This window comes from Periplaneta americana, chromosome 6 (assembly GCF_040183065.1).
Source record: "Periplaneta americana isolate PAMFEO1 chromosome 6, P.americana_PAMFEO1_priV1, whole genome shotgun sequence".
Taxonomy (NCBI): Eukaryota; Metazoa; Arthropoda; class Insecta; order Blattodea; family Blattidae; genus Periplaneta; species Periplaneta americana.
Window position 1 is genome coordinate 76,087,633 of NC_091122.1, and position 14,283 is coordinate 76,101,915.

Genomic DNA, 14,283 nt, shown 5'->3' on the forward strand with positions numbered 1-14,283 from the left:
GGTTTGGAAGTAAATCCCGAAAAGACAAAGTATATGATTATGTCTCGTGACGAGAATATTGTACGAAAAGGTAATATAAAAATTGGAAATTTATCTTTTGAAGAGGTGGAGAAGTTCAAATATCTTGGAGCAACAGTAACAAATATAAATGACACTCGGGAGGAAATTAAACACAGAATAAATATGGGAAATGCGTGTTATTATTCGGTTGAGAAGCTTTTATCATCCAGTCTGCTGTCAAATAATCTGAAAGTTAGAATTTATAAAACAGTTATATTACCGGTTGTTCTATATGGTTGTGAAACTTGGACTCTCACTTTGAGAGAGGGACAGAGACTACGGGTGTTTGAGAATAACATTCTTAGGAAAATATTTGGGACTAAGAGTGATGAAGTTACAGGAGAATGGAGAAAGTTACACAACACAGAACTGCACGCATTGTATTCTTCACCTGACATAATTAGGAACATTAAATCCAGACGTTTGAGATGGGCAGGGCATGTAGCACGTATGGGCGAATCCAGAAATGCATATAGAGTGCTAGTTGGGAGGCCGGAGGGAAAAAGACCTTTAGGGAGGCCGAGACGTAGATGGGAAGATAATATTAAAATGGATTTGAGGGAGGTGGGATATGATGATAGAGAATGGATTAATTTTGCTCAGGATAGGGACCAATGGCGGGCTTATGTGAGGGCGGCAATGAACCTCCGGGTTCCTTAAAAGCCAGTAAGTAAGTGAATAAGTAAGTAAGTAAGTAAATGTATCTGTAACTTTCTGCATTTTTTGTTTTGGATATTTTTTTGATAATTTTGTCTTCTTTATTGGCGATTCTCAGTCATCACTAAGCTCTCACACATCTTCAATATATTATTTTTAAAGTTATTTCTTACTCGAAAGTAACCTGAAATCAGCGTCGTTCTATGTAAAATATAATAGATTATACTTTTTTTTTTTTTTTTTTGCATTTTTAAAGTACCGGTAAGCTGTTATAAAAAACGTAATTGTTTAAAAAGTGACCCTCTAAAACAACCCCATCAATAAATCAATTAATATAATATTCCATTTGTTCCCATTTCAAACGACACCAACACTCAACGTCTATGATGCATAGAATCTTAACAATGAGCATTTTCATACTGCGTTGCGCATGAATGTGTCATATAATTAAAAGAGCATATTAAATAGTAAAATATTGAAGTATGATCCCAGAAAAAATTACAGACATCTTATTTTGATCTGCAGAACATATTTTAAAAGATTTAAGCAATTACTAAATGGTCACGTTTCGTATACAGATGTTTGATTTGACATGTAATGACTCACATGCACACAACACAACACGATACCTACTCCGAAAGACTTAGGAATTATTGTTAGATAAATTAAAGGGAAACTGCTAAGTGTTGATGGGACATTACGTGCTTTTAGAACTAGAGGTTATCTGTTTATTTACGTATAGTAACACCGCACCACTGATAATGTACTACTCCCTCTCGCTGCGGCTATCGCAGCTGTATGCTCCGGCACGCGGTCTCACTCAATCCGAGCCTTCCGATCCGAACACACCATCAGTAAATTATTTGCACAACGGCTTATTATTCGAATAACATTCTAATACCAACGTAGTTCTACGTAAACCATTTCAAAGATTAAAATGATATGTTTTCCCCTTTTTAGAAGTAGGCCCCTGATATACAGGGACATCATTTTATTTTTACTTCAATTTTTATTGTACCTGAGTTTTTGAATGTACTTCACTCCCACCCCTTCTACTAATGAAGTTCAACTGTCCTGCACACAGATCCCAGACCGCATATGCAGTCATAGTAGCCTTACGGTCATAGTAAATAGTACGTTCCAAAAATATGTTCGCTTTTTCCAGTGACGAAAGAGCTTTCAATATTGAATCATTTTCGCACAGGTACTGTCGTCCATTTGGCTACGTCGTATCCCGGTTTCCGCCATCTGCTTTTATTCGCCAGCTAGTGGCTGGGTTGTCGTCTTAGCACTTTTGTGAGAACATTAATTTCTGTTAGGAATTGGACGTCTACGTTATATTATACAACTGTTTAAAACAACTTAAATAAAAGGGCCTCGTTCAGTAATTAACTGTCACGTGGTTTCGTCCCTTTCTACGACCCTACGACATAACCACTTGGACGGAGAGTAGATAGTAGCCTATGTTTGAGTAATTTTATCTTTTCGGATCGGGCAGAAGTGAAGATTGAATTTACAGTACGTAAGGTATTCTGTTATAGAGTAGGTACAGAATTATTATTATTATTATTATTATTATTATTATTATTATTATTGTTATTATTATTATTATTACTTGGATTAGGTACAATAGTCTATAGTGCGATGATATGCACATTAGAACTGAAGCCTGTATCGAAATGAACGGCCACCATTTTCAAAAATGTGTTTAAATATCCATATTATGATTATTTTTCAATTTAACTTTATTCTCTATATTGTACGCTAATGTACTGTAGACAGTATAATGTACATTGCATAATGAATACGTCCACATGGACAGCTCAGTTCATGAGTAAAAACACTCATTGTTAATACTATACTTTATTTTGATCAAACAAAAACCTAATGAAAATGATCAAACTCAAAAGCGCGATATTTTCTTTCTAGTTTACGTAACTGGATGAACTACTTTTCTTCCCTCCTATACCTAGTAAAATGATTTGTTTGTATATTACGCCAGTATCATCGGACTCCAGTCGTGGAAGGGGGTAGCAAACGGCGTTGATACAAAGGTATAGCCAGGTTAATATTAAAAATGTTAATAAAATAAAATTATGTCCCTGTATAAACATTTCAATGGCCGATCTGACATATTAGAACAATTTTGCTATGTTTTCTGAATTTAAAACAGCTGAAAATGATTTCCCGGTCTCTGCGTGCATACTGTATGTAATTGTAATCGTTGACAGAGGCCGAATGTGTCTTGAAAAATTCGCTGGGCTAGCGATCAGAGCGAGAAATGTGTTTACCTCGCGCGAGGTGAGCGAGAAACTCGTTGTAGTGTGTTACTTTCCATTTAAAACGATGTTTTCGATTTTGCGCATTTCTCGGAGCACATTTCACATTACACATTTCTCGGTATAGTTTATAACAGACCTAAGGTTTGGTGGATGGAAAGCCCACATCCGAGGTTACTCTTACCTATCCATCTCTCTGGAAAGGTTAAGTTCAGGACAATGTGCGCAAAATGATGTGCACCGTCTTCTTGGAACACAACAGTATCCAGTATACCATCGCAATGCAGTTGCGGTTCCAGGAACAGTTCTAACATGTATGGGTAGAGTTATCCGTTACTGATTTCTGTTCAAAGAAAAAAATGCCATAGAATTTCGAGTTAGTCACACTTAACCAAACGTTCGCTTCTGGTCTATTGCTTGTCCACTCCAATGTGGCTGATCATATGCCCATATTCGACTGTTATGTTTGTGCACTTTCCCACGCACATGGAAAAAAGCTTCTTTAGGGAATATTTTACATGAAATTTTCCTTACCTACACTCCAGGAGATCATAACACATTGTCTGACGATAAGTGAAATCTTCCTCATCGAGATGTTGCAAAACTTGTATGTGATAAGCACATTTTATTACACAGAATTTTCCACACTATGCACAGGCGCCGAGTTGATACTTTTGAACTCCTATTACTGGCAACTTGAACTTACTGTACAGTATCTCCTGATATGCGTGGTCGTCCATGACGTCCATCATCGCACATACCTACTGCCGGCACACTTGAATTTGTTTACAAGCAGAAGAATGTGTGTCCTTGTTGGGACTAGTTTACAGAATCTATGAGTAAAATTCGGCTCTGACGTCTTATCACAATCTATGTATGTGCACAAACAATGACAACCCGTGCTTCCGTAGTAAATATATTATGCTACGGTAACTGCAACAAAGAGGAGAAAAAAGTCAGAGTTTTCATTGACACTCTGTAAAATGTAGTAAAAGTCAATTGAATTGAAATTCAGGCGAAGACTCTACGACCCACCACTGCGACTTTTCAAGATCTACTGCGCCAACCCTCAAGCTAGGCGCGTTCCCAAACCCACACCGGCTGACTACACTATACTTGTTTTTTTGAAAGATGGGACATGACAGGAGCATTGCGATCGGAAAAACAACTGAATGTCACATTGCGTGGTAGGCCTGTTGCTGTGGTAACAAGGGTCGAGTTGCCAAACTTAGTTTCCACATGGCGAGTGCTTAATAGCTCTCTTTCCAACATTTATTGTGCACACAACGTTAGCATTGGCACGTTTCAACTTTGATTCTCTGTCGATTTTTGTATTGTTTTCTTACCTTCGCGTCAATTGTCAATGAATGTTTGTGCGAGATCGTGCGTATTTGCTTGTTTTCCGCACAGAACCAATACGCTTACCGGTGTGAAATACCACATTCAGTATTCCCAACGTAACACACATAACAATTTCCCTCTTCTTACCGCTTAAGCGCGACATTCATTTTACTGCTTTAGGCTTTTAACATATTATTTTTTAGAGACGTTTAACATAGTAATAATTATAAATTGGAAACTTATCACTGCAATTTCACCTAAATTACAATGTTAATTATTGTTTTTAAATATTTGCAAAAATTAAGTAAAGTCTACTACTCCATGGAACTTATTGCATTCCTGATACAAGTAACATTAAGGAAGCCGTGAAAAAATCAACAAGATTCCAGATGCCGATGTTATTACTGCAATATGTTATATAAATAATATTGTTAAAATATTAAAATGAAAAATAAATCATTACATAACCACGCCGTTTGTTTTAAGTTCGCATTTATAGACTGGGGGAAAAAAAAGACAGACGTATATCACGGCCTGCTGGAGTATAGTAAACACAGGAAACATTTTATAGGAACAATGTTGAAGAAAGATATTTTGGTTTTCCGAAGTTGCCGTCATTAAACAGAAACCAACATGGAGATTTCATTGCAACTAATTATAAATTCGTCTTTCAGGTATGCAATAAACGATCTTCGCACAAAATAATGTACGATACACGAGCGGTATGTTTGTTTTCATGTTCTCGGAAATTAAAAAAGCTCAACTACGTTTCGCTTTTTCAATCTTTTCCTCGAACATGAAAACGTCAACATACCGCTCTTGTAACGCATATTACTATTTAACGTCAGCCATCTTAACGTCATTTGCTAGCTTCCATCAGCTGGCAGCATGGTAGTCCATATTAGCAACATGGCACTGTAGTTCCAAGCTCGGCCGCTTAACTGTCATGTCCCATCTTAAAAAAAAAAAAACAAGTATAAGATTCGCTGTGTGCTCAGGTTTCGAATAGGCAACTCCACTCGTTCCTAGACCAGGCCCTTGCGTGCTTCGTCAGCCGGCGATCGGGGAATGCTATGGAATGATGACGAAATGGAGACGGAATGATGTAGATGCCTAATAGGCCTATGGGAAAAAACGAGAGAACCCCAAGAAAAATCCTAACTATACGACCTTCCCCTCCAAAAAAGGCCTATGTGACAGGCTGGTCTGACAACTCAGCCACCACCGGGGACGCCAAACTATGAATAGTCTGTCTTTCACGTGGAGGGAGTAAGAATATGGAGTTGGTGCTGTATGCGAATATGAACGAGGAGAAACGTGTCATGTGACGGAAGGGGGGAAGAGGTGGCCGACAACATACTACACGCCACTTCGCTACGCGATTAAATACAGAGAAACTGTTTTTAAAAGGAAATGAGGATGACAACAATAATTATAATAGTGTGTACGGATATTGGTTTCTTAATTAAAATGTACAACTGATTGAAGTTTAAATCAATAATATAATATTTTATTGCGGGTATGATTAAGAAAGATTCAACGTAACATAGGCCTATTGGCTGAAACTATGAAGTAGGCCTACAGTAAAACTTCGTTTATAATTTTCTCGCTTATAGGCTGAAGTCCCCGCAAAATTCCAACATTTTCCATGTTAATTTATTTCAGTTATACATTTTTTTCTCACTTATACGATCGAATTTTAAACCCCGAGAGGTACAAAACATTCATTTATACGTTCTAATTATTATTATTTTTTTTTTTCAAATTTAGGTTTGCCGTGAAAATGTAAGAACGCGAAAGTACCGTATTTACTCCATTGAATATAATAGACACGCCAATTTTTATCACAAAATACGGAAAAATAACTGGCGAATATAATACACACCTGTGCTAAAAACCACTCAAGTTTAAAATTATACATTATTATCAAGACAGGTTATAAAGGACTGCCTTACCTCTAGCTAAACCATGTACACTACTTTTAATACTTGAATATAAATAATTGATTAAATGGTGATCTTACTCGTGTTAATTATGTAAGCATGTGCGACTTACATAATTAACACGAGTAAGATCGCCATTTAATCAATTATTTCTAGCTAAACATCACATTCATCAGTATCAGAACTGGAACGCCTGGTCAATAAGTCTGGGTTGGTGTCAGAACATTGATTGACAATAACTAACGTCATGCTACTCTTTCATCAGTAATTATTTGTGAATTCTTGTGGCTTAATTACAGACACGCAATTGTTGAGATTTGTATTCATAAAATCTCACAATAAAATATAAATGTTATTAGTAGTTAAAAATATTATTCTTATTAGTGATTGTTGTCAAAAATAGACAAGAAATTATGAATGAACCGTGCGCAAAAGACGAGAAAACATGAACTCGCAGTGGCCGTTTCTGTCAGCTGTTTCCCGCCATATCTCGTAACATAAATAATAGAGCGTTAATTTTAATTTGTTAGAGTCTGAGTGTTTGAGTACGAATTAATACGCATCACAGTTTACAAGAAAACATTTTGTAAAAACAAATGTGCGTAACCTATTATAATCACGCAAATACTGTTTAATATCTGTTCATTGTTAAGATGTGGCCGGCTTTGAAATTCCTGGAAATTCGAAGCTGCTCATTCTTGTCTCCGCTCGTGGTAGCTAAGTAGCTTCAACAAATCGCTTATGTGCCAGTGGGAGAATCAATTCAGATAGAAAGGAGAAGTATGTGCAGAGGGAAGAAATGGAACATTTTAAACAATGAGAATCCAAGTCCAAAGCTGTGACCGAATTGAATACAACTATCCTAACATTCCTGCAAACTGAAAATATTTTGACAGTAGACTCAACCTGATATGACGAGAAGGTTGCTGATTGGTTTTTGAATTCCAATGAGTGGAAGAAAGTGGAAGTGTGTTTGTAACTAGCTTTTTTTTTGTAAAATAATCACATGTTGTTACCTATTTCAGATGCAATTAAATGCCATTGCAGTTATGTTCATTTCTTCAGACCCCCATAAAACGTATAAATAAAGTTTTACTGTAGTATAAACATCAGTAAATATCTCGAAGCTCTTATGCTACGACACCAATTTTACTGTCCCTTGAATAACACAGTTTTATTTGCTATGTTTCTTATTGAAACAAACCTATCCACAGATTTTTCACAGATATAAAAAAGACGAATAGTCAGATATATTTTTCTTGATGTCCTATTATTGCAGCCAAAAGCAGCACAAAAGCTAATCTTGTTTGTAAATAACTACACTTATACATTAATATAATTGGTATGAATATCTGACATTCTAATACACACTGGATATATAAGAATTACTTTTGCAATTTACTCCTGAGGAGAAGGCTACCGCACTGGCAGACGTTCTAGAGACCACTTTTCAACCCGTGGAACAAAATTTAAACTTGCCCCATATCAGAGCTGTTGAGGAATCGGTTCGAGACCTCCTTAGCAGGGAGCCGGAAAATGGGATACGACCTACGAACACCCACGAGGTCGCCCATTTCATTCGTCGCCTCGGCCCTCATAAGGCCGCAGGAGCCGACGGTATCCAAGGAATTATATTGCAGCATCTCCCAAGGTCAGCTATGAAGCGCATAGCAGAGATAATTAATAACATCTTGGCTTCCGGTCACTATCCCATTCCCTGGAAAGAGGCTCACGTAGTTCTCTTTCCAAAGCCCGGAAAGGATAAGACGAATCCAAGCAACTATAGGCCTATTAGTCTCCTCAGTTGTCTCAGCAAACTGGCGGAGCGGGTCATACATAGACGCCTCACTGAAGTAGTGTTGCCCCAAATCAGGAACGAGCAGTTCGGTTTCCACCCTGGACGTTCCACTACACTCCAGGCACTCCGCATGACGGAGGACATTACCTGGGCTATGAGCACGAAGCGTGTAGTAGCTGCAGCTTACCTGGACATCGAGCGAGCATTCGACAAGGTTTGGCATGAGGGACTCCTCGATAAGTTACTGGGCATGGGAGTCCCAGATGGAATGATACGCCTCATTTCTAACTACCTCCGAGGCCGTACATTCAAAACCCGTGTAGGCACTAGTTTCTCCACCCCCCGTGAAATTCACGCAGGAGTCCCACAGGGTTCCATTATCGGGCCCATACTTTTCAATATATTCATTAATGACCTCCCGTTTCGCTATATCCACGGCAGAAGTAGTCATCTGTATATCTATGCAGACGACACTGCCCTCTTGGCGATGGGCAAAACCTATAGATTAGCGTCCCGTAGATTGCAGTCGATCTTAGATCACCTCCAGCCGTGGTTCCACGACTGGAGAATCAAGGTCAATGTAGAGAAATGTCAGGCCATACTCTTTTCACTAAGAGCGAGGCTCGAAGACATACCACTACCACCACTCACACTTTTCGGACGAGAAATGCCGTGGATGAACCAAATTAAATATTTAGGGATCATTACGGACTCTCATTTCACCTTCCGAGATCACATCCAATCCCTTCTTCGTAAGGCCAACGGGCTGATAGACACTATCCCATTCTGGCGGCCTTAACTCCTGACAACCTGAGGGTAGGACTTACCATGTATAAGGCCCTCATTCGCTCTGTCATTACCTATGCCGCACCCGCATGGGGGTTTGCGGCAGTGTCCCATCTCCGTAAACTCCATGTTACCCAAAACCAGGTGATTCGACTCATTACCCATCTCCCCCGAGTCGTCTCGAGAAGAAAGTTCCATGATGAACTAGAGTTGCCAACCATAGACGAGTTCATTGCTCGACTGGCTAGGAACCTGTATGCGGAAGCTCGTGCTAACCCCAACCCGCTCATATCTGGCCTCGGCCAGTATGATCCTAGGTTACGGCGTAGACACTAGACAGGTCCATTAGCTGTACTATTGAGACAGAAGGACAGGGAGGCTGGCGTTACTCCCAGGTTTTGGTAGCCACGACTCAACTCCATGAGACTCCTTGGATAGTGCAACCGCTTTAAAATGACCTTGTCTTAACTGGGCTAAACAAAATCCCTCCCTAACAATATCTACTTTTGTTGATCGATGGAACTATTATAGAGCCAATTGGCTAGTATATATCCATCGATTCATAGAGTCATTCAAACTAAGAGCCAACTGGCTAGTCTCTGATATTGAGACAACTCATCCTGCCTAAGGTTTTTCCCTGGTTTTCCTAAGGCGCTAAGACAAATGTCGGGATGAGCCCTAAAAGAAAGGGCCACGGACCTGCACTCATATCCCATGAATCTCCCTAATTACTCTAAATTAATTAACAATTACATCTCTCCCCCCCTCTTCGTAATTGAGCCATCATATAGCCAAATGGCTCGTCTCAAAATTGAGACGATTCAACAAGGCTCATGACAACAATCACCTCCTACATAATAGCCAAATTGGCTAGTCTCTTATATATGAGACAACTCATCCTGCCTAAGGTATTCCGTGGTTTTCCTCAGGAGTAAGACAAATGTCGGGATGAGCCCTATAAAAATGGGCCACGGACCTATATGCCCTTCCCCATATATATTCCCCCTTATTATAAACAACGTATGCCCTAGTTCAGAAACTATAAATTGTCTATTAAATATACGAGGTCACTCAATTAGTCGCAAATTGAAAGGACAGGGACCTCTCAAATTGCAGATTTAGATTTCACGGCGCTTCTTCCGACGGCCTTCACATGCTTTGTCATCGAACAACAGATGACAGCGTCTCGCCATCCTAACTGCAAACACCAGCCAACTCCTCCTCGCCCCGTTCCGTGATCACTTTATCAAATCTCAGTCCCCCTCGCGTATGTTATACCTAAGAGATTACGTCCAATTTCGGCTTCCCCTTTAAAATTTTCTAGAGCTCCTTCAGTGGAGCAGCGTAACCCGGAGTGAGACTAGTGGCCAACAGGCTTGGAGCTCACATATTTAGTTTTGTACAGCCCCCAACCCCTTGCAAGGACGCGTTTTTGCGACCTTTTAAATTTGTCCTCCCAATTCTCTTTCGATTTTTCGAAGTATTTCAATTCACGTTCTCCTCCTTCTGTGCAATACAAGTACGGCGGGAGGGGATTCTAGCAGACGGCTTTCCAGAAAACTGGCCGCAAACTGGCAGGAGGCTTACTCCATATTCTTACTTCCTCCACGGTCTTTCATTGCGCTGGAGTCATTATGGGTGCTATTCAAGACATTTCGCAGCACGCGCTACGAGCGTACTAAGCTAGCCCCGGCTATCCACTGGTTACTAGTACAGAATTCAAATCATATCCTATCGCTAACACTGGTTTATGAATACGAAAAACGCTGATCATCCACCGGAAGCCCGCGCTAAAAATGTCTATGAATACGGCCCTATATGTATAGTAGCTAATCTTTGGCTTTCTTTTCCTCACTAACTCATTATTCCTATGATCTTCCTGGAAATATATAACAAGAAAATGTATGCAAAATAAATTGCGCTTTTATGAAGTAAACAATAAATTATAGTATACTAGAAACAAAACTCGGTATGCAATAATGAAACTTCAGAATCTTTTTATAGGATTATCCTCTACACTACCAGAAAAGCTGTTTAAGGTGCTAATTGTGGGAGATACAACGGTTGGCAAGACCTCCTTTGTGCAACGTTATGTCCAGAACACTTTCAGGAAAGACTATAAAGGAACTGTGGGTGTGGACTTCGCATTGAAGGTCGTGAAGTGGTCTGATTCGACAACTGTAAAGTTGCAGATGTGGGATATTGCTGGTAAGATATTTGTTTCATTTTTGTTTTTCATATTTTATAATTCATGTTTTGCGTGCATTTATCTTACCTCCTCTACAAAGGAGACTAAAAGAACTTATTTTATTTGTGTGTAAATAATACATTCTGAAAACAGTAACGTGATGGACTTGCATAAAATGATGTTTAATTCACAAAGTTCTCATTCGATTAGGATTTAGGTTTCATTCCTTAGAATTTGGGATATAGAATGTTTGGACTTAATAGACATTAGATTTTAGATTGGCCTCAAAAGAAAGGAGACGGCCTAGAGAAATGAAACTCTCAGTCTAAAGAAAAAACTCGAATCCTTTTGACTTCCTGTAGTTCTAATATTTGTGTTTCAAAACGTCGTATTTGGAAACGTCTGGTATCGAAAAAGTTGCAAACCTCAGACACTGACCTGGAAATAGTTTCCAGGTTGTGAGAATATGCAAATTTAATGCATAATTTTGAAGGTATTCTGAGGCAAGTGAAATAATTTTTCGATAGGCTATTCTGTGATGAAAGAATTGAAGACTCACCGAAAGCTTTTAAAGTAACTGTTTTCAACGTATCGCTCGATATAACTATTTAGAAATATAGAAATGTTTCATGCGTGTCATGAATGTTAGTTACTATTTTTAATTTTTGAATTATTCATAAATTATAGAACTATCGACTGACCGCTCAAAGAAAATGGCCTCGATACTTGTAGTCAAATTTAACTCATATTTATCAGTTCATTTTATTGAACAACTACTCAGTTGTGAGACAATAATGACTGCCAAAATGCGAAGGAGGAAATATCATCCATAGACGATCTCGTGAGGATTTTGCTTTCATGGCAAATAATATGTGAAATTATACCAAATCCTGGTAAGATTAAAATATACACTATCAAAAAAAAAAAAAAAATTAAACCCGAATTTCTCCATACATTTTAACCAACTCACAATGCATTTTCAACACAACTCTATTCATCAACTTTCTTAAAATAAACATTAAAAATCACAGGGCAAGAAAAAAAATTGAAGCATTAGCAAAATTAATTAATTGTTTTTGTATATGTTGTTGATAATTTCCTTAATTACATATATTGTGATATCAGAATAAAATATTAAGTTATATAGCAAATCATATAGTTGAGACTCAGATTCATGTCCTACAGCAATTTTAGGTCAGTAACTAATTTAGTTTATTACGTAGAGATCGGTGAAAGAGGTTGCAACTCATAAAGAACTAAAAGAACTTTCTAATAAAATGTTCTGTCTACATTATGAATGCATACCAGCCTTTTCACCGTCTGCTACTGGAACGAAATACTTTAAGAGCTTATCAAAATGGGATTTTTTTCCCACTGTATGTCCTTCAACATCGAAAATGTTAATAATTTGTGTTTAGTGTTAATATTTTCAGAATATTAATTATGTCATATTACTAAGATGTACCGAAGTACATACTGTATGATATTTCCATGCAGGAATTCTGCATTACCATATGGTGAAGAATGGATAGAACCACATTAATTATGTCATCTCGTGTATTATATCTCATGTCTTTATTTTAATGCAGTCAGGTTAGTTCACCCGTCTTACACAGTATGATGATGAATAACTCAGATTTCCTGCTCATTATCATGCGTGATGTCATAAGCAATGATGAAATTAATTAATCAGTATCCAAATCTTAAAATTGTAAGAACGAAGTATTTCATACCAGGCCACTCTTTTATTCAAGAAGATGACAATGTGAGTAGAGAAGGTTTGCGCGTGACGTCAAAGCATGGCGGATGGACCGGAAATGGCGCGACCTTGAGTGACCTTGAGGTAGGTCACGTACGTTGGTGTAGGTCAGTGACCTTGAGGTAGGTCACGTACGTTGGCGTAGGTCAGTGACCTTGAGGTAGGTCAGGGTGCAGGAAGCACGTACCCCGCCGGAAGCAGACCTCGCCTGCATGCATGTCAATTAACCAGAAGAAGACACGATATCCCCACCATTACCTGGTTGAGAAAGTTCTGAGAAGGAAAGGGAACAGAGTGCTGGTGAAATGGCTAGGATTTCCATCCAGTAAAAATTCATGGATTGCTACAACTGATGTACTATGAAATAATAAAGCAACAGACATTGTATTACATGTTTATTTACAATGTGATGCACTATGAACAGCCACAGGATTATGTACAGTGTGAAATGTGCAATGTATTGTTACAAAGGAAAACAATACAAATATTTGTAGCTTCGACCGGTCTAGGATTCGAACCTGCACTCTCAACGTCCTGTGATTCTGAGAGCATACGTCCGGCGCCTTAACCGTCTCGACCACCCCGGTCCCCTCCCCCCGTTCACTCCTCTTCCCGCGCCCTTTTCTTTGTTTTGTAGTGACCGTGTGGTAGAGTGGAGACGCCATCCTCTATTATGTACCGTTTGTTGTCTTTTGTGTCCAATGTCACTTTGTTCATGCATATCGAATGTACACTATCTACCAAAAAGTAATTGGGCACTGTTTTTTGCCCCTTTAGAACCTCGTGGTACCACCTCTTGTTGCTATAACAGCAGCCACCCTTTCAGGCATGTTCTCCATTAGTTTGTGTAGGATATCCACTGGAATGCCTCGCCATTCCTCTTGCAATATGGCACTCAGTTGGACAATGGAAGTTGGCCGCATTTCCCGAAACCTAAATCGCCGGTCCAATTCGTCTCAAAGGTGCTCAATGTGATTGAGATCAGGACTCTGTGCAGGCCAGTCCAACCGGCGAACATTATTGTCTGCATACCACTGCATAGTAGCCACCGAAACATGGCATCTAGCACGTAAAATCCTGGGTGCCCAATTACTTTTTGGTAGATAGTGTATTACTGATTATAAGACCGAAATGTCCTATTCTTGGAGTAGGTTGTCACGTTGCTTTGTAAACAGGCAATATAATCCTCAACGGTCAGTTCGTCCTGAATCACGGTCTTCTTTAAGCCCTTTAGCTTTTTGATTTCACATTCATTATCATAGCACATGGCATACATTTTCGCACAAAGACCGACAAAGAGGGCAATGTTCTCCCTGTTCGTCTCGTCCTTAAATTTCCCGAGCACCATCTTGTTCCTAAGTGACCGCAATGGGTGGGTGGGCGGATAGTTGCTTGTATCCAGATGGTCCATATACTGGGTGTTCAGTTCAAAGTGTGTCATGGCTCGCTGTATGCCGTCATGTGGCTAGCCG

At 39.0% G+C, this 14,283-nt stretch overlaps 1 protein-coding gene across 1 annotated transcript in view; it reads left to right on the plus strand.

Annotated features, from left to right (window-relative positions):
- LOC138701423 (ras-related protein Rab-7L1-like) overlaps positions 1-14,283 on the plus strand; it is a 163,541-nt gene that overhangs the window by 71,904 nt on the left and 77,354 nt on the right. Inside the window, exon 2 of the mRNA XM_069828291.1 lies at positions 10,869-11,072. Within this exon, the coding sequence (XP_069684392.1) occupies positions 10,869-11,072 (204 nt within the window). The remainder of the gene's footprint in view (positions 1-10,868; positions 11,073-14,283) is intronic.